Below are 26,218 nucleotides of genomic sequence, written 5' to 3'. Positions count from 1 at the left end.
GATATTTATTAGAAGTCGATCAAGTTTTGTGAAAATGCACATACTGTATCAAAAGTTATAGTATAAATACTAAACATGCAAGTGTGTATATGAACTTGTGTATATTGTACATAATCAGTTGTGAAAGGGTTATATTACATTCAGTTAAAGAATAGTATTGTTAACTGTTTATTTGATGTTTATCAAAAATAAGTTTTTAATCTGAAAAGTTTAATTCTTTAGCAAAATACTGTGGAAGAACTTTTTACTAGCATATGTTGAACCTAAATGCATATGAAAGAATTCATTTGAAAACAAAAAGGCACATAATATTTGGTATTTATATGTGTATGTATAAATTGAAAATGTATATCTATCTTACAGACTTAGTGTTTAGAAATTAAGGTATTTTTAAAAGATGAAATGTTTCTATAAGAGAGTAATTGTGCTCTGGCTAAAACTTCCAGTGGTCAGCTCATAAAAGACCAAAGCAGCATAAAATGTTTAAAATTAATTTACATTAATGAGGACATTTTTAACCTGTATACATATTTGAAAAAAAGTTGTATGAAGTAAATAAAAGTTCATTCATGTATAAGATTATGGGTTATCATTGGCCTAGCACGTTTTCATATTCATACTTTAAAATTGTATTTAGCAGCTCTTGTTCTTGGCCCATTATCTTGTATTGCAGACTTGTTATTTATGCTGTTATGAAGGAGGTTTAGAGAGTCCATTTTGTAGAACAGTTGTGGCTCCAGTGATAAAATGAAGTTATGTAGTACATGGAAGCTGTTTCATGGGATTGGGAATAACTGAGATTCTTAACTATCTGTTCATCGTCAAAAGTTCCTGTTTATTGTTTTGGTTGCTATATTTACATAAGTTTAAATTCCAGGATATAATGAATGAAAATCTCATGAACATAAAATCACTTAACTTTATTTTTTTCTACTTTTTTAGCTGACACAAATAATTTTGAACAGCACAGTTACCAATTGCTTGAGATGTCTAAAGTATCCAAACAGTTTAAAGATGGGTCTACTTCTGAAGAAACTATGAATTTACCTAAGCCTTTTACATGCACAAATCAGGTGGAAGAGTTGATTTTGGGCACTTTAGAAGGGTACAGTACAAGTAGTGAACCAAACATTAACATTTCAGATGCACCCAATACCAGATCAAATACTAGGCATTGTATTTCTCATCTGCCAGAAATATACAAGGACTTTGAACAGCAACAAAATAATACAATTTCAGAAGAACAAGTAAACCTACCTTCAACATCTAAGTGCATGACACAAGAACACACAATAAATGAAGTTTGTCAAGAAGATTGTAGTACAGATGGTGAATTTTTAGTTGATGTTTTAGACAAAATGAGTGTAAAGATAGGTTTTAAAAAATTTAATTATCATATGCCAGAAATGTCCAAAATCTCAAAACGGTTACAAAATTATAAAAATTCTCTAAATCTGGGAAATATGTCTTCAACTTCTAGGTGCATAACACAGGAAGAAGAAATGTCCACTATTTCTGGAAATGACTATAGAGCAAATACTGAATCAAAAGTTAACATTTTGAACACATTAAATTGCAAGGGAGATCTTAAAAACTATAATTCTCATCTGCTAAAAATGCTTGAGGATTCCCTGCAATTGGAAGATGAGGTTTGTACTGAAGAACAGATAAAAAGAACAGCAGAAGACAATAGTGTTGAATATCGTTCAAGCAGTGAATCCACAAGTAATTTAAATTTACCTTTAGCCTTTGAATGTATGTTAAAGGAAAAAGAGGTGACAGTAGATGTTTCTGTATCAGATCTTAGGGAAAGCAGTGAATCAAAATTAAGTGTTTCAGAATCTCAGAAGAATGATCTTACTACTACAAATTTAGAAAAATATAGGAAAGTTCCATTACCTTTTATATCAAGTGTAGTAGAAGAGCTAGAGAAGAAAGAACCTTCTATTCCTGCTTCTGGAGTTAATATATTCACTATATCTAATACAGATAATAACTTAATTGTAGAAAGTAGCATTAACCCTTGCTGCACTAAGAATGACGATCTAGTCAGCAAAAACAAAGAGTATACTGAAAATAAAAATAATGTAAAACACAATGTAGTAATTAATTGTGTTGTTTCTGAGTGCATGACTGATAGAAAACCTGAAACAGATCAGACAGATGGTGCTTGTTTATATGAAGAAGGAGATCTTGATGTTTTCCTGAATGGAGGTATTGACAGTGTAAACAGTTCTAAAAATAGTGCCAAAGCTACTAGACCTAACGACTTTTACATTACAAGTAAGGAACCTGTTGAAAATGACATTAACAAGCAGAAACTCGGTAGTGAAAATGAAGGGAATGCTATTCCTGTTGACTTGAGATGTAATATAAATAAGTGTGATGTTGAAAGCTTTCATACTGATAATATCTTTGTCAAAAATCATGATTGTGTGAACAAAGTTGGTGTTAATAAAGAAAATAACATTGACAGTTTTAATACTTGCAATCGAAGATCAACTACTAACTTTATTAGTGAAAGATATAACATATTCAGTGGTAAGATTAGTGTAGGTAATTTAGCTAGCATTTCCAGTTGTGACAAAGAATCCATGGGGGAAAGTGCTAGTAAAGGAATTAGAAAAGAAAAAAGAACCATGCTAAGTGGAACTAGAACTAATTTTGAGGATATATCAACTAAAAATGTGAAGAGTATTCTGAATCAAATTTCTCAAGCCTCTTATTATGAACTAGACTTAAGTTATCAAACTCTAGGTGAAGTTTTGACCAATGAGAATTTGACATTTGAAGGTTATGAAAATAGTGAATTTGGTTGCAACAAAGTTAGAAATAAGGAAAAAATGCTTTTTGATGACCCTATAAATAAAAATGTGTCGGGTAGTTTGGATATTGAAGAAATTTCACAAAATGACTATTCTGACTGCTTTGCTGGTAAATTGACAAAAGAATACAATGAAGAAAATAAAGTTAATGAGATTGCAGATTCATCTGGGTTAATATCAGAAAATAGTTCAGGTTGTTTTGATATTCCTCCAAGTTCTCATGTGGAAGAAGATGGAAGCAATGATCAACTACTGTCTTCTCATATGGGAGAAGGGGAAAGCAGTAATCAGATAGTGTCTAAAAGAGCTAACAGAAATGTGGCTGAAGAAACTTGTCAGCTTTCAGAGATGTATGAAGGGGTTCAGAAGAGTTCTTACTTCAAAAACAGACACTTATGTGACCAGAAGAAGGAAGAGAATAGTCATAAGGTGTTAAGAGAAGATGGAACGTTAGTGAGAGACAATAGAAATTATCAGAAAAGCTTTGAAAAGGAAGAGCATTGTCAAAACCTCTCTTGTGACAAAATAACTTCTGAAAATGTCCAGAAGATAGTAATGAAGCCTGTATCTGTTGTGATAAGTAGATTACTCAGCCTGGAAAAGTATGTAAAGAACAACTTGAAAAGTAACCAGAACAGTCAAAATGAAAGAATCAGAAACAATGAAAACAGTTTTGATAAACTACATGAGGGAAATGAAGCTACAATTACAAAAGACTTAACATATGCTTGTACCTTATGTACTTTCACTACAACTGATGAGAAAGTTTTTGCAAATCATGTAAAAGTGCATCCTATCAGTGTGCTTACATCATGGTGCAAGAAATGTCAACGGGTTTTCCCAAATGTTGGAAAATTAGTTCACCATATCCAGACAAGCTGTACAGGTTCATTTGATGCGTGCATTAAATGTGGTGTTGCTTTGTGCAACTTTGAAACTAAAAGTCCCCTACAGTTCTATCACCATAACAGATTTAAACACAGGGGATACCTCAGATTGAACTGTAATACATGTGACAAGTTTTTCTCAATGCCACATTGTTTAACACTACATGTACAAGATGAATGTTTAAAGTTAGAAGACATATGCAAACAACCTAAAGAAGGAACAAAAGATGAAATAACAAGTCATCAAAGAAATGAACAAGACTTCATGTGCAAGGCAGTAAATGTGTACAAAGATAATTCAGATGATCCTGAATGTATTTCAAGCCAGATGTTGAACTCTTATACTTCTAGCCAGAAAATCTTACAAAACCCTTCTGATTCAATTTACCTGGTAAATTGTTTTGGTAATCAAAATTTGGGAAAACTGATAATTTTGAAAAAGCTATCGCCTGATAAAGAGTCTGCATTTTCTGCAGGAGAGGAATGTCAAGTGAAGAATCTGATCTCTCATACATTGACACAAGTTCAGGTGACAGCTAAAAATACATGTGAAGTAGAAAACCATGCAACTGAGATGAACAACAAATCTTCAAAACAAGCTACTTGCAAAAAAGGTGCAAGTCCAGAAGATGACATAAACAATGCATCAGTTGCAATGGTTGGATTTTCAGAATATTGGAAAGGTATTTCCACTGCAGAAGATAAAAGTACAGATGAATCAAAGAAATTAATCATAGATGAGCTCGTTAATTCAGAATCCAAGAAGTGTAAAGAGCAAACTGAATGCTGCAAAGAACAATCATTTGAGCACAAGAAAGACAGTTCTGAATCTAGAAATGCTACTACATTGGTAGATGATTCATATAGCCAAGATGATTCCAGTAAAATGAAAACAAAAATAACTGCACACACCACTCACAATAAAAATCAGGACTTTCCTTTACTGCTGGCATGTTTAAGAACAGAGTGGTTTTCAAAAGATCCTGACTGTAGTGATATAATGACAGATGTGCTCACTTTTTCAAAAAAGATGGAAGATAGACAATCCCTTGAATGTGACCACCCAATCCTGGATATGCAGGTTGAAGTAGGTAAAGAGCCAACAGTTTCAAAAAACACTAGCACAATACAAGGTTTTCCAGAGTTTCCAGAATCTAAAGAATTAAGTCTAGCATTAGATGTTGAAGAAGAAAATTTTAAATACTTGTGTAGAGACTTTGAGTATGAAGCCAATCTCTTTTCTTCTGCTTTGTCCAGAGAAAAGCCTAAAGTTACTACAAATAATGATGAATTAATGGAACATGCTGTGCCTACTTTTGTTTTGGTGGGTGACAAACAATATGAAAATAAAACTAATTCAAAACCAGCAGAATTTGCAGGAGGATTTAGCTGTATATCAACAAATAATCCAATAAGAAATACATCTGAAGACTTGGAAGAAAGTAGGATTGAATATAAGCACCTGGAAGAGGATGTAAAATATGAGGGAAAATGTGCAATGGAGTCAGGTGTTTCTGATGGAAAAAACTTGTGTTAATGCTTTTTCAGGGGTTGTGGACAACATGTCTCTTGTTTTTCCTAAATCTTATCAGGAAACACCTATTAATGTAACAGAAGTAATGGAAAATAAAAGTTTGCATCTCAAGACATGTAAAATGTTAGAAACTGGAAGTGTGATATTACCATATCCAACAGCAACAGGAATTTGCAAGAAAGGTCCAAAAAAAACAAAACAACTCTTAGCAGTTTCCTTATCAAGTGATGTTAAACTTCCGAAGGTTGGAGGGTACTGTAGTGCTAACTTGTCTTCCAAACATGACTTTAATTGCCAAAAACTTGAAGCATTTTCAGCAAAATATTCAACTCGAGTGTTGGATAAATTGGAATTGAGTGCTGAAGCCATGGACCATCAGCAGGAAGAGAATGTAGACTGTAATAGTGGTTTAACCAGCTTGGAAGCCAACTATTCAACAATAAAGAAGGAATTTCCAATGCTGCTTTCTTTAGTTTTAGGTAATGTTACAACTTTATGGCCAACTGACAAAACACTTTCTACTACTGTACCAGATAAAATTTCTTCAGCATTATCCAATCTTTCTCCGTCTCTAAAATCTGCATTTTTGTGTAAATCACACCACATTATTGAAAGTGATTCAGATATTCCTCAGCAAAGAAAACTAGGAAATGTTTGTATCAAAATGTTAAACACATCACCTGCACCTGAAATGCTTACTATCAAAATGATTAATGAAAAAACACAAGCAGTGGATAAAATTTATGGATTTACTTAAATGTGAAAGTTTAATTTGTAAGCTTCTTGAAAATGAACACATTATTAAGTTTTTCAAATGCACCAGTCAAAATTGTGCTTTTACAACTGATAACCCATTGAAATATGAAGAACATTTAAGAAATCATGAAGACAAAACTTTGCCATGTCCATATTGCTTTGCTTTTTTGAACTCAGCTGTGCTTACTGCACACATGCTTAAAAAGCATTGGAAACTTCGTTATCAATGTGGTTACTGTTGGTATCGTGGCTGGGGGAAAATGCATGTGAGAATACACACTAAATGTGCTCATGTAGAAAAGCCACTGAAAATATTAGTTGGTATTGAACTGAAAGGAGAAGAAACACAAGAGAATATACCAGACTACTTGGAAGTCACTAAGTCTTATTACTGCAACATTGGAACATGTACATTTTCCACATTTGATCCATCTGTGTTTAAGGAGCACTGTGATACTACACACAAAACAGTTTCTGTCTTCTCATGTTACTATTGTAAAACAGAGGTGTTGTCATTTGAAAGGTTGTTGAAACACTTAAATTTTCATGGAATAAACAGTTTTCAATGTGCATTTTGTCTACATGGTACAGAAACTCAAGCAAAAGTTGTTGAACACGTGACTGCTGTCCACCTTGACAAGCCTCTTCAGTTTTATGTGAGAGGTTCTCATGTTTTGTTAAAAACATATACTCCGTGTCTTCCAATGTCTACTGATCCTTCCAAACCAATAACTTTGCCTATTCTGTTAGGTAACCAGTCTCTTCAAAGTGGTTCATTTGAAACCTCTAAACTGGAGCATGTAACCAACTTAAAATTTTCTTTGTCTCCAAACATAAAAGATATTTCCAAATCTGATATTGTAACTTGTGATCCCTTATTACAAAGAGAAAAAGAGAGTAATAAATCTCTTAAACCTATAACAGTTGAGGGTGAATTGAACAGAAATAGCATAGAAATAACACACAAGGAATTCATCCCTGTCTTGTCCAAAGTTTCATTGGATAAAACAGATCCTGTGAAACTGGCTCCAGAGGAGTCGAGTATTAAAAACAACAATGTTGAAGCAACACCATGTTTTTCCTCTTTGAATTATTTAAACATATTAGATAACTTAGAATATATCACTGATACATCAAGAAATATTAAAAAGGAAAAAAGAAAAATCGCTGATCAAAACATATTGGATACAAGTCTTCAGAAATTTGTGGTTTGCAAGATGGAAAAACTATCTGAAGACCAAAAGCCTCAGTTCTCTGAAAACAGTTGTGCAAATGTTAAACCAAAAGAGATGGATCTGATACATGAAAATAAGAACTTTTGCAGAAATGAACCAAGAACAAGCTGGAGAACTTCAGCAAAGGAAACTGTATGCATATCGGAATTAGGAGAAATCACACCTGAATCGGTAGTCCAAGAAATTTCAAACCAATTTAAAACACACTCATTTCCACTTCAATCATTGAATAATTCTTTGAATTGTTTAGGAACTCAAGTAAACTTTGCTAATGGTGAAAAAAGTGAAGTAACTCAGGAAGGTGTTGAAGTATTGATTTCATGTGTGTCAGAGATATCAAGTGAAAATGAGGAAGATGAAGTTTGCAAGAACAAATGGAGCAAATTATCAGGCAGTAAAGTTCAAAAAGATGTACAAGTTAATTCAGACTTGAGCTTAAATAAATCTTTATCATATTATTCTTTTATGGAACAGAAGGTTGATTGTGTTGATGTTTCTTCAGCCACAAACACTGAAGCTTCCAAAAAAGATAATCCACTTGAAAAATTTGTCCCTAATGAATGCCTTATTCATGATAAATATGCTCTGAATACTACCATAAGTGGTGTTAGTACAGAAGATATAGTATTCAAATATAAACGTCTCTCTGACAAAACACTTAATGGGATTGATGGAGCAGAGAGTAATAAAGAACCAAACTTAGAAAAAGGAATGAAATGTATTTATAAATGTGGATTGTGCTCAGTTGAAATGGTTACACACAGGCATATATTACAACATCTCCAAAATGTTCACTGTGTACAACTTCATAAATGTGGATATTGTGATCGAACTAGCAAAAGTTCCAAGACATTGATTCACCACTGTAAAAAATATCATGAAAGAACCCCCAAAACTGTTCTAATGTATGAAAAGATAATTGAGACTCAGAAAGAGAGTTTAGATTCACTTGCAGAAGTGAAATCTTCCACCTCTTTTATAGAGAATAATATTGAAGAAACAGTACAAAATGATGGAAAAAAAGAAGAATCTTTTAAAGTTAAAACAAAGATGGGAAAAACTAATGACTTGCAGCTGATTAATGGACCTGTGGATAATACAAACTCATTTTTAAAGTGTAAAATTAATTCTTTAAGTACAACTGATCAACACCTTGACAGAGAACTGAATAAAGTGGAGCATCAAGCAGTATTTTCTAAGCAACAGAAGTCTCAAACTGAAGGTAATGTGTCTTTAAATAATCTATTGGACAGCAGGAGAGAAAATAACTTGTTTGGCAACACTGATCAATGTGATTGGGTAAGAGAAAGTAAACAATCATACAATACAAAGGTCTGTGAAAATCCACTTGAATTTTTATCTAATAATGATTTTCAAAAGGTATCTCAAAATCAGTTTTTATTTTCTATGAATAAAGATAATGAAAAAAGCATTACTAGTGTAGCTACATCATGCGATACTAATAGCCACAATCTTGCATTCCTTAAACAAAAGTTTAATGCTCCTAAAGATAAGTCATTTTTGTTTATTTGTCCTTTTTGTGGTTATGCTAAGGCTTCCTACTGTGACCTGAAACTTCATCTGTTTAGAGAGCTAAAGTACCACAGATTGTTGTGCCTAGTTTGTAATATGTCATGCTTTGGTAGGAAAGAAATTAAAGCTCATTTTCAAAGACACCATCCTGGTGAAGAGCTTTATTACGAGCATAAGTGTGATCGCAATACTGAACAGTTGGTTGAAAATTTTTTAAGAATTCAAGAAATATTAACAGAAAAAAATAAAATGCTGCTTTTGAGCAATACACAGATATTAAAAGAAACAAAAAAACGTTCTAAAACTTCTTTGTTTGATAAAAAATGTAGATTGTTATGCATGTATGAAAAGGCAGTTGCTTTGTCAGGAGAAAGTTCAGTTATGAATTTTAAAAAAGATCAGGAGGTACCAAATCCTGAAAAAAATATAGACAATTTCACTGAAGCTAAAATCAAGAAGAACCCAAAAGATAAGGGAAAAGAGTCTATCGTTAATGCTGTGAGTAAAAGAACAATAGAAGAAGACACAAATCCTCTTTTAAGTGAAGAACTAAAAAAATCAGGAAATAAAGTTATCAAATTTTGTCATGAAGAGATAAAATCTAAAAATAAAAATTTTGCTTTCTCCTTGTTTTGTGCAAAACATGATAAAACTGAAGTTCAGGATGAGTTTTTAAATAGTACAAAGGAGAGCAGTGGGATTTCTAATGCTTTGTTAGTTGATTTTGAAAAAGAAAGTGTACAGTCCTTTAACCACAAACTTGAAAATAACAGTGTAATTACAAAGAAGCAGCATAAAGGTGCAGATGATACACATCAGAGCATTGCTAATACAAATACATCTTTGCTGTTAAACTCTGATGAAGAGAAATCAAAAAAGGATCCTCTTTTATTCATTTGTCCTTTCTGTGATTATGCTAAAGCCTCTTACTGTGAACAGAAACTTCATCTTTTTAGAGAACTAAAATATCATAGACTGTTGTGTGTACGTTGTAATGTATCGTGTTTTGGTAAGAGAGAAATGAAAGCTCACTTTCGAAGATACCACCCTGGTGAGGAGCTTTATTATGAACGAAAGTGTGATCGTAATATTGAAGAATTGGTTGAAAGATTTCTAAGAAACCAGGAAAATTTAACAGCAAAAAATAAAATGCTTTTAAATCATGAACAGATGCAAAGAGCAACAAAACAACGTTCTGATATATCAGTTCTTGAGAAGAAGTGTAAATTGCTTTTTATATGTGAAAATGTTAAAACAACAAAAAGTCCACCTATATATTTCACAGATGATTATAGTGACATAAAAATGCAAGAAAGAAAAGAAATTTCCAATACTGAAGTTAAAAAGATAAAAAATGCAACAAATGAATCAAAACTTTATGTAATTGGAGACACTAATAATGGTCAGAAAGGGACATTAAAAGAAAGTACACATCTATTTCCTAAAGAAACTTTAAAGTTAGAAAATACACCTTGTCTCAGTGAAGTAATAAAATATAAATATGAGGAGGTTCACTTTTCAACAGCTGTCGAAAGTAACATTGGAATCCAGAATTCACCTCCAAAGACTGAAAAGAACAGTACAAAGGAGAAAAGTAATCAGTGTGATAACAGTTTAAATAGGACATTACAAAAGCTTTCAAGTATTGATAAAAAAAGTGAAGTGAGTCCTGTTTTGTTTTCTTGTCCCTTCTGTAATTATACTTGTTCTTCTTATCGCACTCAAAAGCAACACATGTATCGAGAATTAAAGTATTGCAGATTTTTTTGTTTATTATGCAAGACAAAATTCTTTAATATCAAAGGACTTAAAGCTCATTTTCAGAAATGCCATTTTGGTCAAAAGCTTTGTTATGAACAAAAATGTGATGCTGAAACTGAGGAGTGGGTTGATCATTTATTAAATAAACAGAAAAAACTATCGGTAAAAGGAAGCAAGTACCTGTCCCTACAAGCTAATCACTCATTGAATTCACAGACCTCAAAAAAACAATACAAGTATACTTGCCTTTTCTGTGGTGCTAGAAAATGTAGCACAGGTAATTTCAAGAAACATTTGTTTAATCACAAACAGTATCGTCCTGTTAAATGTTTTCACTGCAATAAAAAATTCAGATACACATGTGAAGTTAAACAGCATTTGGAGAGACATCATCCTGGTCTTGCATCGTACAGTACAATAACAAAGAGTGATAGCATTGAAGACTGGGTGAATGAAATTATAAGTAGTCAGCAGCTTTCTAATCATCATGTAATGGAGCAGGAACTACATCTTGACCAAACAAATTTGAAAGATGGCTTATCTGGGGTAAGAATGAAAAAACACAGTGTTGGAGCTTTCACTTGTCATTGGCAAAACTGCAGTTTTGTTACTGATGATAAAAAGAAACTGAAATACCACCTGATGATCCACTTCTCTAGAACCAGTTTTTCATGTCCATTTTGTCAAACATTGTTTGATTCAGAAGCCAAGTTAAAAAGTCACTGTGAATTCAGTCATTCTGAAAAATCATTACCTACAGCTTCTATAAAAAATGAAAACTCTCTCAGTTATGGTATGAAAAAGAATCAACTTGGAAATAATTCAAAAACAATTACCTGCTCTTATTGTGGTCTTGTAATTTACTCGGATAAAGAACTTAAACTTCATATTTGTTGGGAACATCAGAATGAATCAAAAGAGGATATTATAAAAGAAAATGATAATGTTGCTAGTGCTTCTCAACCTCATGATAAGGTTTTAGAGTGTGAGTCGTGTGGTATTAAGTTTGCTAAACGTGATGAGATGCTTCAGCATCTCAAATCACATGAAAAAGTATTAAAATCTACAGACTTTTCTACCTTTGTAAACTTCTCTTTATATAATAAAGACCAGAATTCAAGATTTGTAACAACCATGGGGAGTAAAAATGAAACTAATCCTAGTCTAAATGTGTCTTGTGAAGTTCCCTCTAAAACTCCTGCAGTGAACAATGGTGAAGTACATTTGGTATTAGATGAGCTGTCTTCAAAAGATACTATCTCTAGAAATGTCACAAGATGTGCATATTGTAGGAAGAATGTACCTTCTGATACTATTAAGCAACACTGCCGAAAACAGCATCCTAATCTTCCTGTTAAGATAATTAAACATCGTCCCAAGACCCCTCTTCAATTACCCAAATTTTATGAACATTCATGTGAGAAAAGAAATCCTGAAAACTTGAAAGAAGATTTATTATTAAATTTTGTGGAACACAAATCTGGTGAGAATTTTTATCTGTCTGAAAAAGAACCATACAGGTGCGAGTATTGCCCAGCTCATTTTAGTTGTGTTACACATTTACAGAAGCATTGGCAGGTAGAACACCAAAAGAAATTGAATTTTGCAATTGACACTGGCATGCATGATACAAAACAAGAAAACAGCAGCATCTGTAATGCAGTTAACCAGCTTCCACAACAGTTAAACTCAAAGAGTTTGGAAAGGAAGTCTGATGTACTCCATTGTGCTTCCCAGCTGAATGACTTTGCTGAAACCTTTTCTCAAGAGAATTATTATCCTTATGTAACTGAACCCACATCCAGTGGCAAGAGGCAGATTCCACAGGAAAATACTAATATTTCCTGTGGTAGTTTATCACAAGGTGAATTTTCCTTTTATGGTAAAAAACAAAAAATTGATACATCAAACATTAAAGTGCATATTCCATCATTAGGAGCCAATATTCCTTACCAGTCAGTGACACACTTGTGTAACTTACAACCTTGTGTTTTACTTACAGATTTGAAATCACAACTTTTCACTTTGGGATTGTCTTAAGATCATGTTTTACAGCTATGTTTGTGGTGATGTTACTACAGCATTTGCATTAGTGGTGGTGTACATATTTTACTAGAGTATGGTTTTTACATGAAATTTACCAGTTTTTTTACATTACTTGATTCAACCAAAGGACGCAAGTCACATTTTATAATTATGCTAAACATTTTAATTTCTGTGTAGTGTCTGGATGTAACTCAATCTTAATAGTGTGTATTCAACCTTCAAATAAACAAATGCTTTTTTTAAGTTTAGAACATATATTTTTATTTATTTATTTATATATATCCCTTGGTCAACTTAACATTTTTTTCAAGTTGTTTAAATGTTTACTTTTGTCAACAAGAGTGTTGCAATTGATGTTGTGCATCTCGGTGTAAATAGTTTTTTTGCATTGTTTTAGTATGTTGACTAGGATGAAGCTAATTTTCTAAAGTAATTGTAATGGATTATTGAAAAATTGTGACAAGCTGGTACTTACTATCATTTCCCAATAATTTTCATATTTGATAAGTGTAAGCTTTAATCTCATTATGTACATGATTGATAAAAGTTATAGCCAGTAAGAACTCATGGTAATTTTAAAATAGTTTTTATCAAAATGGTTAAATAGTGAAGTGGTGGAAAAACAAAAGTAAAAATACTTTAATTTTCCAAGGTAAACATGTTGCAGTTTATTAGTTGATTTTAACTCTATGTACTTTATCTAATAAAACGTTTTTATTTCAAATGTTATAGTGATTATAAGTATAAATCAAATCATTCAATTTAAGTGATAAAACTAACCATGATTAGGTATTTGTAAGCTTTAGCCAATAATATCTATGATTATTTAATTATTGAAAGCTCAACAGACCACTACTGGTGAATTAACAGTAAAGACTAGAATAATTTCTTTCAAAAGTAATGTTTAATTAAAGGTTGGTTTTCTACAATTGCCTTGAAAGAAGTGTGAAAATGTAGAACTATGACATCACAGTTTCCTTCCAATTATAATGAAATTGTGGTATTTTGGGATGAATTCTTTTTCTTTCTTTTCTTTTACTTATGTATTCAATAATGAGCACAGCAACAAAATGATGCATCCAGTTGTTAACTGAATGAAAGAAGTTAAAATGCATACATCATTTAGAAAATGGATATCTTTTCTAAAAATAGCATATCAGTACCAATTATGTATGTATTTAGTTTCTTAAATGTTTTCCATTGTCATCAAAACATTATTCTTCACCTAAATGGTGTGATAATGTTGAAAGGAAGATGAGTCTCCTTGTTGCACATCAAAAGTTCAATTGTTTAATGAAGTAGAAAAGAGTACAAAATTCTTCAAGATGTTTCGGGGCTTTATGTAGAATTATGTGGAACATAATTACAGAAGAACATGATCAGGACAAACCTGTTATACACACATATATTATATGCTAAGTAACCAAGAAATTTAAGTTTTTGGTATTTTTTTAGCAACTCTTCACTGTAGTTCTAAGTAATGTTTTTTAAATTTAAGACTGTTAGAAGTTATATTTTTAAAACTCCTTTGTTATTCATCTCATATTACTTAATATATAATTTAAGTATTTTAAGATTCAATCTCCAGTAAATTTCATTCAACATGTGGCTAGTTGGTGTGGTGAAATATTTTATGGCAGAACTAAAATATAGTTTAACAGAGCTTAAAAATATAGTGTGATGTGGTAGTCAGTTTTATCTTTAACCAAAACCTTTTTAATCTTGTATCATCCTCAGCTGACATGAATATAAATATGATTTATGTATTGTAAAATATTTGTTTCCATCCATCACAGGTATTTTCCACGATGGCTCACTTGTTTTTAGTAGAGATAAATTCTGAATCTAATTTACAAACACAGACAAAATGTATCATGCTTTTGATTTTGTTAAATTTCTAGGTAAATATTTAGTGTAATTGGTAATTTATTTGTAGAAATCTAGTTGTTTTGTCAGTAAACTTTTGTATAATGATAATAAAGATCTGCTCATGAAAAACCATTCAAAGAATTTTTTTAGTGTTTTCTTAAACATATTTTCAAACTGAATTAAGAGAAAAAGAATGAAAAACTTAAGTTTGAGTTTCATTCTGAAGATAATTTTTACTGTTTTATTTCTTATATGAACTTTTGTTTAACGTGGGAGGTGAATATCAAGAAATGCATGGGGAATAATGGTAACACACAGTTAACACATCATATTTAACTTGCATGTGTTGGTTTACCCATAATGACTACAATAAGTATGTGTAGTGATTACCATTTAGGGACACTCTCTGTTGACATTCTTGCACAATATGCATTATTCCATTAACACTTCCATGAACAGAGTATTATCTGTAGAGAAAAACAAAGGTGCCTTTATGAAATGAACTTGATTTTTCGACTCATGTTTATGCAAAACATTGCAAGGTACACCTACACTAATGATCTGCAAGTTTGATTAAAAACTTGATGAAGAATACTTATATTTATTAGCTTTTGGAACGTTTGAATTTTGAAAGTTTTTAAAATAATTATGAAAGCTAAGGATGAAAAACTTCAGACTTATAGTTTTGGTGAAAGTTATTAATGAAAGTAAAACAAGGCAATATATGGGGTGGGTCCAAACTGATTTTGACCACCTAAGTTTTGCAGAACATTTTTCTCTAAAACCTTTAGTTACAGCCCACTATTCTAAAGAGCCATAGTTCTGAAAGTTCAGTGTTCTGAAAACTGAATGTAAAAGCAATTACATATGTGGGTATAATATGATACTAGGGGCACAAGCCAGTGACATTTTGATGTGAATTTGTAACCATTCCAGAGACCTACATTATTGTTACCTGTAATTAAAGATTTCTAATCTTTGAAAAGTTTAACAAAAAGAATAAAGCAAACTCCAGTATCGTGGCAGATATTTTTGGAACATTAGGCTTTTCCCAAAGCTTTTGGGAACACTTGAATTAACAAAAGGTTTTGTACTTAATTTAATAATGTACACATTCACACTGAGATAGAAAATACTTACAGATGATGACATTTATACAGAATATGTTTCACCTGCAAATTCCAATAACCATAGAATTACTGAGGGCCTAGAACCTTAGAAACTTTTTAAACTTTATGCACCAGTTTGCTTCTGAGTCCCAACTTTTCTTTTGGTTAAAGGTCATCAATAATATGTTAGAAAAACATTATCAGTATTGTATTTAATCACTCTGATTGTTACTGGGTGTATTATATGTAGAAAGTGAGTAATTTCACCCAATGTTTTGTCAGTTTTTACACATACTATTATAACAATACCAATTTTATATTCTATGTGCAATATTTGGATCCCATCAGTATTGAACTTAATATCAAATTACTGTATTAGTTTTATAAAGTTGAAAAAGTTATGTTTTGAGAATTTTTACTTTATTTCGTATGCCACATATGTTTATACACTTTTAAAGAACTTAAATGTGTAGAAAGAAATGTGAAAAGTTAATTTTATCTTCCCTTTCTGCTGGAATGATAAAAAACCTTTATATTATGTATGGTTTTATTTGTCTTTTGAGTTGAAATGTACATAATACAAAAAGAAGCCATTATAAAATTGAGCAATTGATAAGAATGTAGTAATCTGTCAGTGGTCTCATTAATTAGTTACATTCAATTAATTATTTATTCTCACATGAAACTTGAGTAGTTGGAATAATTGGGAATTTTTGTCAGTCATGATTAAACTGAACAACCTTGAGAATTAAGATAAATCACTAACAATATTTTTATTATTTGGATAGTTCTAATAATGTAAAACAGTATTTTTTATTATGCTAATCAATGCGTGTGGGTAATTGGTTATATCAAGTTCATCACCCAGCTTCAACCATTATACATTTATTATTTGTAGAGTACCAAGTTTAACACTTTCTATACAATCAACAAACTGTCAGGTAATTTGCAAGATTATACTGACATTTATTAGTGTTATTTTACAGCTTCCTATGAAAACAAAGATGTTAACAATTCTAAGAAACTACAAAATTTTTGTTTTCAACACAACCTAATAAAAGTATTTAATGTTTCTCTTTTGGCTATAAATTTCAATATTAAATACTTTGTTTTTCTGTTATTTGATAAAGTGCCAACTGACGTTTTATTTCAAATAAAAGGATAGCAGCAGCCACTGAGGAATTTAAGCTTTCAACTCCATTTTCAGTGGGGATCACTAATTTCCGTCCACCTCTCTTACATGCAAGTTTGAAGGCTTCTAAACTTAGTCCTTCAGTCTCTCCTCCAATGATTAGCACAGTTTCACAGTGAGAAAACAATGTATCACTATACGACTGAGTAAGCAATGACACATTTCTGTAAGCTTCTAGAACTTCTTGACATTTATATGAAAGATCTACTTTCACTTGCTTACCTTCACCATTTACTATAACAAATTCTTCATTGTTTTTGTTTTCCAGTTTCTGTGGTTTATTGCTTTTTGCCTGTGGTATAATTTTTTGGTCACTGCAGTTGTCTGCAAGATAAATAATGGCATCCTCTGAAAAATAATTCTCTAAAACTTCCCAGCAAATGTTATTCAAAATTGGTACTCTGAAATGAGCTCCACATGCTGATCGTAAAACCTTCGGCTCCCATAAGTCAACACACCCTGCCACATGGAATAGTATTCTTATAGACTGTTTGCAATACTAAATTTCACATTTTGATTAAGCTCTCTTCACTAGCTTCTATGTAAATTCCTTTTTTTTTTAATATAAAAAAAAGAAGAAACAACCAATCCATCTTGTTGCAAAACATTAATATACAAACCTCAGTTATGTGATGTTAAACACCTAAGATGATGAAACTGGAGTTCTTTTAGATTTAAAAAACAGAGCAAAACATCATGTTAGAATCCAAAAATTTTCCTGCAATTGTTTATGGCACATTAAAGGTGTTAAACCAAACTTTTGTACAAATAGCATTTCTTGTGTTTGCCAGTTTGTTGCAGCTCAAGAGAGTTTTTGTTTCAATACCAGAATTCAGGAACCAAGTTGGATCTGTCAGAGCTACAAGATACTTCCCTTTAATGTACAACTATCAAAAAAACTTATTATTTAAAGTTCTTAAACAAGAAAGCATAAAAGTGCTTTAGGCCTTATAAACCGAAGTGGAGAGAATATAACTATGAGAGAAAAAAGAAATATTTGCAGGCTCCCTTGAAAGTTCATATTTTTAAAATTACAAAGTACGTACGAGTATATAGAACATTTAAAAATATATACTGATAATGCTACACTTACAATGTAATTAATATTAGTTTTTCATAATTTCAGAAAGGTAAACAACTTTAGCAGTATTCACCTGCATGAAGTAGACTATCATGAAAGAGTAATTAACTGATTTTTTTCATCTTGATATACACTAGGGATTAAAGGGTATTTAATTCAGAACAGTAAATACATGTATAAAAATTAATAAAAGGTATTCACCAATCCAAAATTTTGAAAATTATGGGAGGTATGGACCAACCTCATCAATTATTTTGAGCCCTATCACACAAATTGTTCATTTCATGGAAATGTACTGAGGTTATATTTTGCATTAAATTCCACTTTCCTTAAATTTCTTTGACATATTTCACTACTAACATCTTTACTCATTTCACTTCCCATTCATGGAATTAAAAAGGATAACACTGGAATGGCTCTCAAACTTCTTAACCCTTTGTACAAATGCTTATCAAGCTCAATCTTTGTAGGGTTCCCTCATATTTCATGTAAATTAGTTTAGTCAGTTCTTCACAACTTGATACATCAGACAACCAAATACATTAAATGTCCATCATATGATGGTAAATGCCAATTAATTTTTCTCTTGAAAATTAAATCTAAATAAATGCTTTATGAATAAGTTTGCTATAAAATGTATTATGTCATGGTAATAACATATGTACACAGATTGTCTAACTATTTTCTATTGTCTTAAACATCTTCTGTGTATGTTAAGTTGTAGCCAGTAGTAAGCGATTCTTGGTTAAATTTATGCATATTTTTCTGCTCAAATCTGCTTCTTGATAAAGGCCTACAGATTGAATGATGCAAGAAAACTTGCTGTGGAAGAAACATCAGTATATAGTCAAATGTCTCATTCTGTGATTTATAAATTGTACTGACAAAGGCAAAGAATTTGAAAGTGAAGGGAAAATGCATGGATGTACAACTTTTTATAAAAATTACTTATAAAATTTTTGACTAAATTTTAAAAAAAAATCTTCCCTAACTTGAAAAACAATAATAATGTGCTGGCTTTTGTTTGAAAAGATATTCAAGTTGTTTTTGAGACATGCAGTTGCTGTATCTATTATGTAATATGACATTATCCCACATTTAATTTAAAACTATATTCATATTCTTTTTAATAATCAGAAATAATAAAAAGCATTAATATGAAATTCCCAACTGACTGGAATTTGAATGTGAGATTTCCACATGATAACTAACCATTATAACCACTGCTACACTCAGTTTTAGTAACCAAATAACAATTTTAACCAAAAGATAGTTAAGCATTGCCCACAAAAGGAGCATTCCAAACAGGAGATAACTTTTATTATATAGATAAAGATATAGACATATTACACACAACTCTTAAAAAGAAATAAAATTTGGCCTGTAATGTGTTCTCACCTTTAGTCAGAATAACTTTGTGGCATCCTGCAGCTGCTGCACATCTTAAAAGTGAACCCATATTTCCTGGTTCCCTGATATTATCACAAATGACAGTTACAGGTAGGACACACTCACTGAGAAGGGGCAGCTGACTCAAATCTGGCATTTTAAAAACACCTATATTAAATAGATTTTGAAAGATTGATTTGTATTAGAAGGAGGAATATTACTATTTTAAGTACTATAATCAAAGTTATAATACGTAAAATAAGTGCATTGTAACCACAAAACGACAGATGCCACTGATTTGGTATTACAGAAAATATTGCTAATGATTATAAGTACTATCACAAAAGATAAGTAAAATAAGTACATTCTGACCAAGAAATGACAGACTTTGGATCAGGTATTAGAGAAAAGAATATTAACAAAAACTAAGTACAATGTAATATTAAATCTTTCAGGCTGAACAGCTGGTAAGACTTTTTCCCAATGATTAACTGTAAAATTGAGATTATAAAAATTGCAAACACTAATACAAAATGAAGTTGAAGCAACATATTTTGAGGATGCATCACATTATAAGATAGCAAATATTGAAGCTGAAACCACAGATTGTATATCTCATAAAATAGATCAGAACATTCAAGCACGAAAATGACATAAAAAAATTAAAAACTAGTGACTTGGCAGTACACTGAATGGAATAAAGTTCAAAATACCAATAAAAGTTAAACTAAAAATGTAGAAGTTCTTGAAATTATTAAACATAAAATGATTTTAAATATAGATCTAAGCCCAGGTGCCAAGGAAGTCAATTTCTGGAAATCTAATTTGTATTTGATACTGTATGATATGCAAATTACACACATTATCTTGCCAATATAAAATAATTAACATTTCCTGTGTTTCTTCTGGTCTCATAAAGTTTTTTGAACTTTTTTACCTTTAAATACGTGGTTTTCCATTGATGTGCCTGACACTCAAGTTCACTAGTTAACCTGTTTAAGTAAGTCCTAACACCATCAGTCTAAAACCTGAACAAAATTTCCTGTGGGAAATACAACCAAATTTCTTACAATTTTGATTGGTTTGTTGATTAAGTGTTTTATCGCAAAAAGCAGCTAGGCTATCTGCACCAAACATCCCATAAAAAGTTAAAAGTAAATTAAGTAAAATTCATAAAAGGAAATTAACGTAAAACAAAACATAAATAGCATAAAACCAATGTTTACATCTAGTCTACAACATAAAAGAGAAACTACAGTAAATCAAGTTCTAAAGGACTTTCTATAGCGTAACTATTTATCATAACTCGTCTGGAAGACTAACAGGTAAGTACAAAAACCACCATCAGTCACCTGAAGTTGTCCTTTCCAGTCCTGGTTTCAAGTTATTTATGTTACAGCCAGTTTCTAATTTCAAATTGAACTAGATGAACTGTGATTTTTAAAAGGGAGCCACATTAAAAAAAGGTGTAATGTATAAATTAAAAAACTTAAATGGCATTAAAAAGATAAATGGCCTTTAAAAAACTAGAAACATTACCAAGGTGGACAGTGTCACCATCACCAATAACTCTGTTTAACGTTATGGACAAACCTTGGGACAGAACATGTTTGAAATGGTGTCGTCATTGAGTCATAAGGATGACAAGAAAGTAAAATGTAGCTTATTGCGATCTAAGTGTTACACAAACTACACACTGGTGCATCAGTTCCAGATAAAAGAAAACAATGAGTTAAAAAGCTGTGACCAATGCGTAGTCTAGTTGGAACAACTTCCTCTTTCTGATCCTTACGGAAGCAAGATGGCCAAAGTCCAGTATAGGGATTTATTTGGAAAAGCTTGTTTTCGCATTGCTCACTCCACGTCAACTGCCAGCTGGCACAGAGCTGAGCCTTTAATACAGGACCATAGTCCATGTATGGAACAGGCTCATTGGTGATAGTGCCAGAGCATATAGACTTAGCTGTGGTGTCGGCGAGCTCGTTCCTGCAAATACCAACGTAGTCCGGTAACAAGAAAAACTGCATAGAAGTAGATGTTAAAGAGAAATGAGCCAGTCGGTTTTGAATATCAGCAAGGTCAGGGTGTGAACCAATGTGAAGCAATTCCAAGGCCAGTAGAGAACTAAGCAAGTTAGTATAAATAGTGCAGTTTGACTACTGCTTAGCTTCTACGTGATCCAGGACAAGAGTAATGCCATACAGTTCAGCAGTAGAAGGGATTCTGCGCATAACCACCGAACCACAACAAACCATGGCAGAGCCCACACAGTCACCTGATTTCCAACCATCTGTGTAAGTAGGAATGGAAGGATTGTTCAAAAGATGTTCAGCAAATAGCAGACAGTATTTCCAATCGGGAGTGTCTACTTTTCTCAGATAACTTAAACATAGGTCACATTTGGTGACTGTAAGAAGCCATGGTGGGATGGGCTGACCAGTGGATACAGCAATGTTATCCAAGGACAGACCCAATTCATCCAAATGCATCTGGATATGAAGGCCAAAAGGAACAATGGCACATTGTCTGTTCTGAAAAAGCATGGCCCACCAAGGAAGGAAATGACAACCCCAGGTGGGATGCTCTGGTAAGGATCGAAGTTTCGAAGCATATAGTAAAGACAGTTGCAAATGGAGAAGGAGTAGAAGAGGTTCATGAGACTATGTATAAGCTATGAACTGGGGAAGTGCAGAAAGCCAAAGTCCTTGATGAACAGGGTACATCTTTAAGGCCAAGGTCTTGGCAGAGCTACAGACCAGAGATCGATAGTTGAGTTTTGATCAAATAAGAGCATGATATATCTTTAACACAGAACATCAATCTGCTCCCCAAGTGGTAGAAGAGATGACACAAAGGATGTTCAGTGCTCTTGTACATTTGACCCATAGTTGCTTGGTGTGTGGTATAAAAGTCAGCTTATGTCAAAGATAAGCCCCAAGAACTTTGCCTCAGGGATCACAGGCAGCACAATTTCACCAACACAGTTCAGGATCAGGGTGAATACCCCATTAGCAGCAAAAATGCATGCAAACGGTTTTAAAGAGAGAGAAGTTAAACAACTGACATGAGATGTGAAAGTTGTCGACATAGAGCCCGTTTGCAACAGTGAGAAGGAGTTGTTCAGTGATGGCATTAATTTTTATACTGAAAAGTGTGAGACTCAGAACACAGCCCTGAGGTTTCAATTCCAAGTTCCTGTAGAAAAGAATGGGAAATTGTCAAATACAAACTTGGAATATCCTGTTTATCAAAAATTTTTTAATAAAAATGAGCAAACGGCCATGTAACCTATATATCTGGAGATCTCGCAAGATGCCATACCTCAGAGAATATTGATACAAGATGTTGTCGTTTGAGAAAGGCTTCTCTGATTGACGTTTCAAGTTGAATCAGGTGGTCCATGGTGGAGAGCTGTCGTCGGAATGCATGCTGGGTGAGCGAAAGGAGGTTGTTTGATTCGAGGAACCAAACAAGACAAACATTAACCATCCTCTCTAAGGTCTTACAGAGACAGCTCGTCAAAGCATTTGTATGGTAGTTTGTAGGAATCTTGGGATCCTTCCCAGGCTTGGAGAAAGGTAGGACAATAGCCTGGCACCAAGCATCAGGAGAAACACAGAAGGATAGCAAGAGAAGCAGGAGATAGATGGCACAGCATCTCATAGTGTATGTCATCAGGTCCAACCAATGTACTGCCAGACCGATGAAGGACCAGTTTCAGTTCCACCAGTGTAAAGAGATTATTATAGTCATAGGGACAATCAGCTTGAAAGAGATGATTGCTCTGCCCGAGTCTTGATGGCTAAGAAGGCGGAAAAAGAAGCAGATGTGCTAAGATACCTGGCAAAAGCTTTCACCTAGAATATCGGTGATGCTCTGGGTATCAGCCACTTCATGGCCATTAGAGAGCAAGATCAAGAGGGGGACAGAGTTATATTACCCACTGACCTTTCAAATCTTATTGCATATAACTTTGGAACTGGTGGTAGATTATATGCTGGTTGTGAACTTTATCCAAGATTCCTTCTGGCTTTGACGTCTTACCCATCGAGCATGTGCACTGGCCCACTGAAAAGCGATTTGGTTCAAGAGTGTGGGATATCTACAGAAACTACCCCAGGCTCGTTTTTGAGCCTTCCGTGTCATGTGGCATGCAAGTTTCCACCTTGGACGAGGATATAGGGGAAAACGTGTTGTGGTTTTAGGAATAGATTGAGCAGCCGCTTATATAATACAGTCAGTTACTGCTGCCACACAGTCGTCTATTGATGGCTTACAGGCAATGGCAGGATCAACTTCTGCGAGAGCTGGGAAAGAGGGCCAGTTTGTCTGATCCAGCTTCTACCGGGGTTTGGGTGGCATCAACCACGGCCAGTCTCTCTCAAGATTATAGGAAAATGATCACTGCCTTGTGAATTATTGACAACCCTCCGTGAAAAATGGGAAAATAATGAAGGGGAGCAAATAGAGATATCAATAGCAGTAAAGAACTGATGAGGCACATAAAAACAAGTAGAAGAACCAGTATTGAAAAGAGAAAGGTTATGATCAGAGAACATATGCTCTACAGAGCAATCCCTCCTATCAATATCAGCACTTCCCCAGAAAGGATGATGCCCATTAAAGTTCCCCAGGATGAAAAAGGGAGACAGCAACTGTTCAATGAGAGCATCAATATGTCTCACCAGGGGACAGGTAGAGAGAACAAACAGTGATGGTATGACCCAAGGAAACACGGATGGCTATGTCTTCCAAAGGTGTGTCAAGTGGCAAAAACAGGGTGGGCATATGCTGATCAACCAACAGTGCCACCCCTCCATGCACTCATCCATCACACAGCCTGTAATTTCTCTACAAAGAAAACCACAGAAAGGTAACTGTATCAGCAGGTTTCAGAAATATTTTCTGCCTGTCTACAGGAATTCAAGGCCAAAGTGGTGTGTTATGGTTGGACCCCTCAACTACCAGGATCCTCTTCCTCCCCTTCCTATAAACAACAGTGCGTATGCAAACTTTTGGTGTTGTTATACACATTACATTAGCTATATGGATTAAATTGAGGAGAGGGACAGTTTGTTTTTAAAAGTATAACAGGTTGTGGAAACGTGTTCAAACGCTAATCAAGGTCTAAAGAATTAGTTTACATTTCAGAAAGCTATCGGTTACCATTTAAGTTAATCTCCTAGATTGGAAAAACCGATTCCTGTTTAAAAAATCTCTGATAGCTGTCTAATTATTGTTGTTGTTTGTCATTAAGCATATGGAGATAAGGAATAATATGTTTGTTCCAAATTTCAAAAAGCAAATTTTGAAGGGATGCAACAAGAATTAATTGGACAGCTGAGTTATTTGGAGGCACTGATCAGATATGAAAAATGTTTAACTATTCAAGGTAAATGTATTCCTTATAGAATGTAAAGGGTAGCTGCAAGTAAAAAAACCAGGCTGGTTGACAAAGAGTTTACAGATTAAAATTAAAGCATCATAAATTTAAGAAACTTCTAATGATTGGCATGAAGGAGACTTAGAAGATCATAGAGTATTAAGAAAGTCGGTGAAACAAGAAATTTGGCATCAAATAGGAAGTATGTGAACAAGTTGGCTGAAAATGTAAATATTAGCATAAAGAATTTCTTTAAATACATTACATTAGAATACTTTAAATAAAAAAAGTTTAGAATAGGGACAGGAACTTTGAGGGATGATAAAGGAAGGCTAGTATCTGAAGATTATGAGATGGTTGGGTTGAAACAATTTCCTGGAAAAACACAAAAGTGTATTAATTTGATTTAGATTTTGTTAGCTAATGAGAAATTGGAAATTACTTCATTTTATCATCAATGAAAATCTTTTACCAATTTTCTCAACTGTTCTTAGATTGTTATGTTGTTATTAATGATGTAATACTGATGTCACTATGTATATGCTTCTTTTTAACTTAACAAGGTACAATTTATTTTGATGAATTAGTCGTGTCTGATAAGGAATCAAATAGTAAGGGTTTAAAGATACTCAAAGAACAAATACATAAAAGTTCTGAGATCAGAATACTATTTTAGCAGGTAGAATAACTTTTCAAGACAGTGGAGTTCCTTTTTATTCACAACTAGGGAAACAAGTAACTATGAGAAAAACCTAAGAATTGGACCAGCTACAAAATTTCACATAGTGACAAAACAAAAATCAGGGTATTAATAGGAAATTCTGAAGACTAAAGAGCATTGATTACAAGGCAGGAATAATAATAATAGATACTTTCAGGTAGGGAGAAAATAAAGAAATTAAAATTGAATTGTTAAGGATAAATATGCCTACAAATTCTAAGCATTATTATATTTAAAAACTGTTATAAATGAAATAAATATTTGTTGCTTTAAATTATTTGTTTACAAATTTGTATATCACTATTTAGTATTTGAATTTTTAAGCTATTATAGAAAGGAAGATAAAATTGATTGTTTTATTCATAACTAGATTATCTTTTCCAGTATCATAATTAAAACATTGTTCTTGATAAATAGTGAAGAATGGTATTTTATTATGGTACTTTGTATTTAAAATTAAGTAATAGTAAAACACACACACTACCAAATACAGGCCCTGGAACAAGAACTCCTCATTCTGCTGATTCAGTGGAAATTTAGGCAGAATAGATGTAGTTTGAGAACTGAAATGGACTTTTAAGTTTAGTCAAAGTTCTATTTTATTTCCACTAAAATAATTCCACTTATGACACAAGTGTTGTACCTGTTATTATCAGGTTGATTCTTTTGAATTATATGGTGAAATAATAAAATTCCAGTTCACATAGTGATGAGGAATTAATTTATTTCTTCAATGACCTTTTACTACAGGCTATATTTTACTTTGACATAAGCTGTAGACCAATGTTCACAAACTAACTTTTTAAAATAAACTCTGAAACTACTATGGACCTAATACACTAAAAAATATCCTCAACTGACAGTAAACCTAATTTACTGATTAGCATAACAGAATCA

At 32.7% G+C, this 26,218-nt stretch overlaps 3 protein-coding genes across 15 annotated transcripts in view; 2 read left to right on the top strand and 1 right to left on the bottom strand.

Moving 5' to 3' along the window:
• Window positions 1–14,575, top strand: part of LOC143244533 (uncharacterized) — a 64,357-nt gene extending 49,782 nt beyond the window's left edge. For all 9 annotated transcript variants that reach the window (XM_076489383.1, XM_076489378.1, XM_076489385.1 and 6 more), the window contains one exon: window positions 943–14,575. In XM_076489383.1, the coding sequence (XP_076345498.1) occupies window positions 943–5,249 (4,307 nt within the window). In that variant the 3' untranslated portion in view covers window positions 5,250–14,575. The remainder of the gene's footprint in view (window positions 1–942) is intronic.
• Window positions 5,960–14,575, top strand: LOC143244532 (uncharacterized). The gene has a single exon (XM_076489375.1). The coding sequence runs from the start codon at window positions 5,960–5,962 to the stop codon at window positions 12,569–12,571; it is 6,612 nt and encodes a 2,203-aa protein (XP_076345490.1). The 3' UTR covers window positions 12,572–14,575.
• A 1,509-nt stretch (window positions 14,576–16,084) lies between these two features.
• The window catches only part of LOC143244534 (rRNA methyltransferase 3, mitochondrial-like), a 32,535-nt gene continuing 22,401 nt past the window's right edge, over window positions 16,085–26,218 (bottom strand). For 4 of the 5 annotated variants that reach the window (XM_076489388.1, XM_076489390.1, XM_076489389.1 and 1 more), the window contains 2 exons: window positions 19,227–19,385; window positions 16,085–17,206 (listed from right to left, as the gene is read on the bottom strand). In XM_076489388.1, the coding sequence (XP_076345503.1) occupies window positions 16,653–17,206; window positions 19,227–19,385 (713 nt within the window). In that variant the 3' untranslated portion in view covers window positions 16,085–16,652. The remainder of the gene's footprint in view (window positions 17,207–19,226; window positions 19,386–26,218) is intronic. The other variant, XM_076489387.1, reaches the window with a different exon arrangement.

Source organism: Tachypleus tridentatus, chromosome 2, assembly GCF_004210375.1.
Source record: "Tachypleus tridentatus isolate NWPU-2018 chromosome 2, ASM421037v1, whole genome shotgun sequence".
Lineage (NCBI taxonomy): Eukaryota > Metazoa > Arthropoda > Merostomata > Xiphosura > Limulidae > Tachypleus > Tachypleus tridentatus.
The sequence above is the reverse complement of the archived record's forward strand: the minus strand, read 5'-3'. Positions and strand labels throughout refer to the sequence as shown.

Bases quoted from the DNA above. Each gene is read 5' to 3' on its own strand.
- LOC143244532 (XM_076489375.1), top strand. From the start codon at position 5,960: ATGAAAAAACACAAGCAGTGGATAAAATTTATGGATTTACTTAAATGT.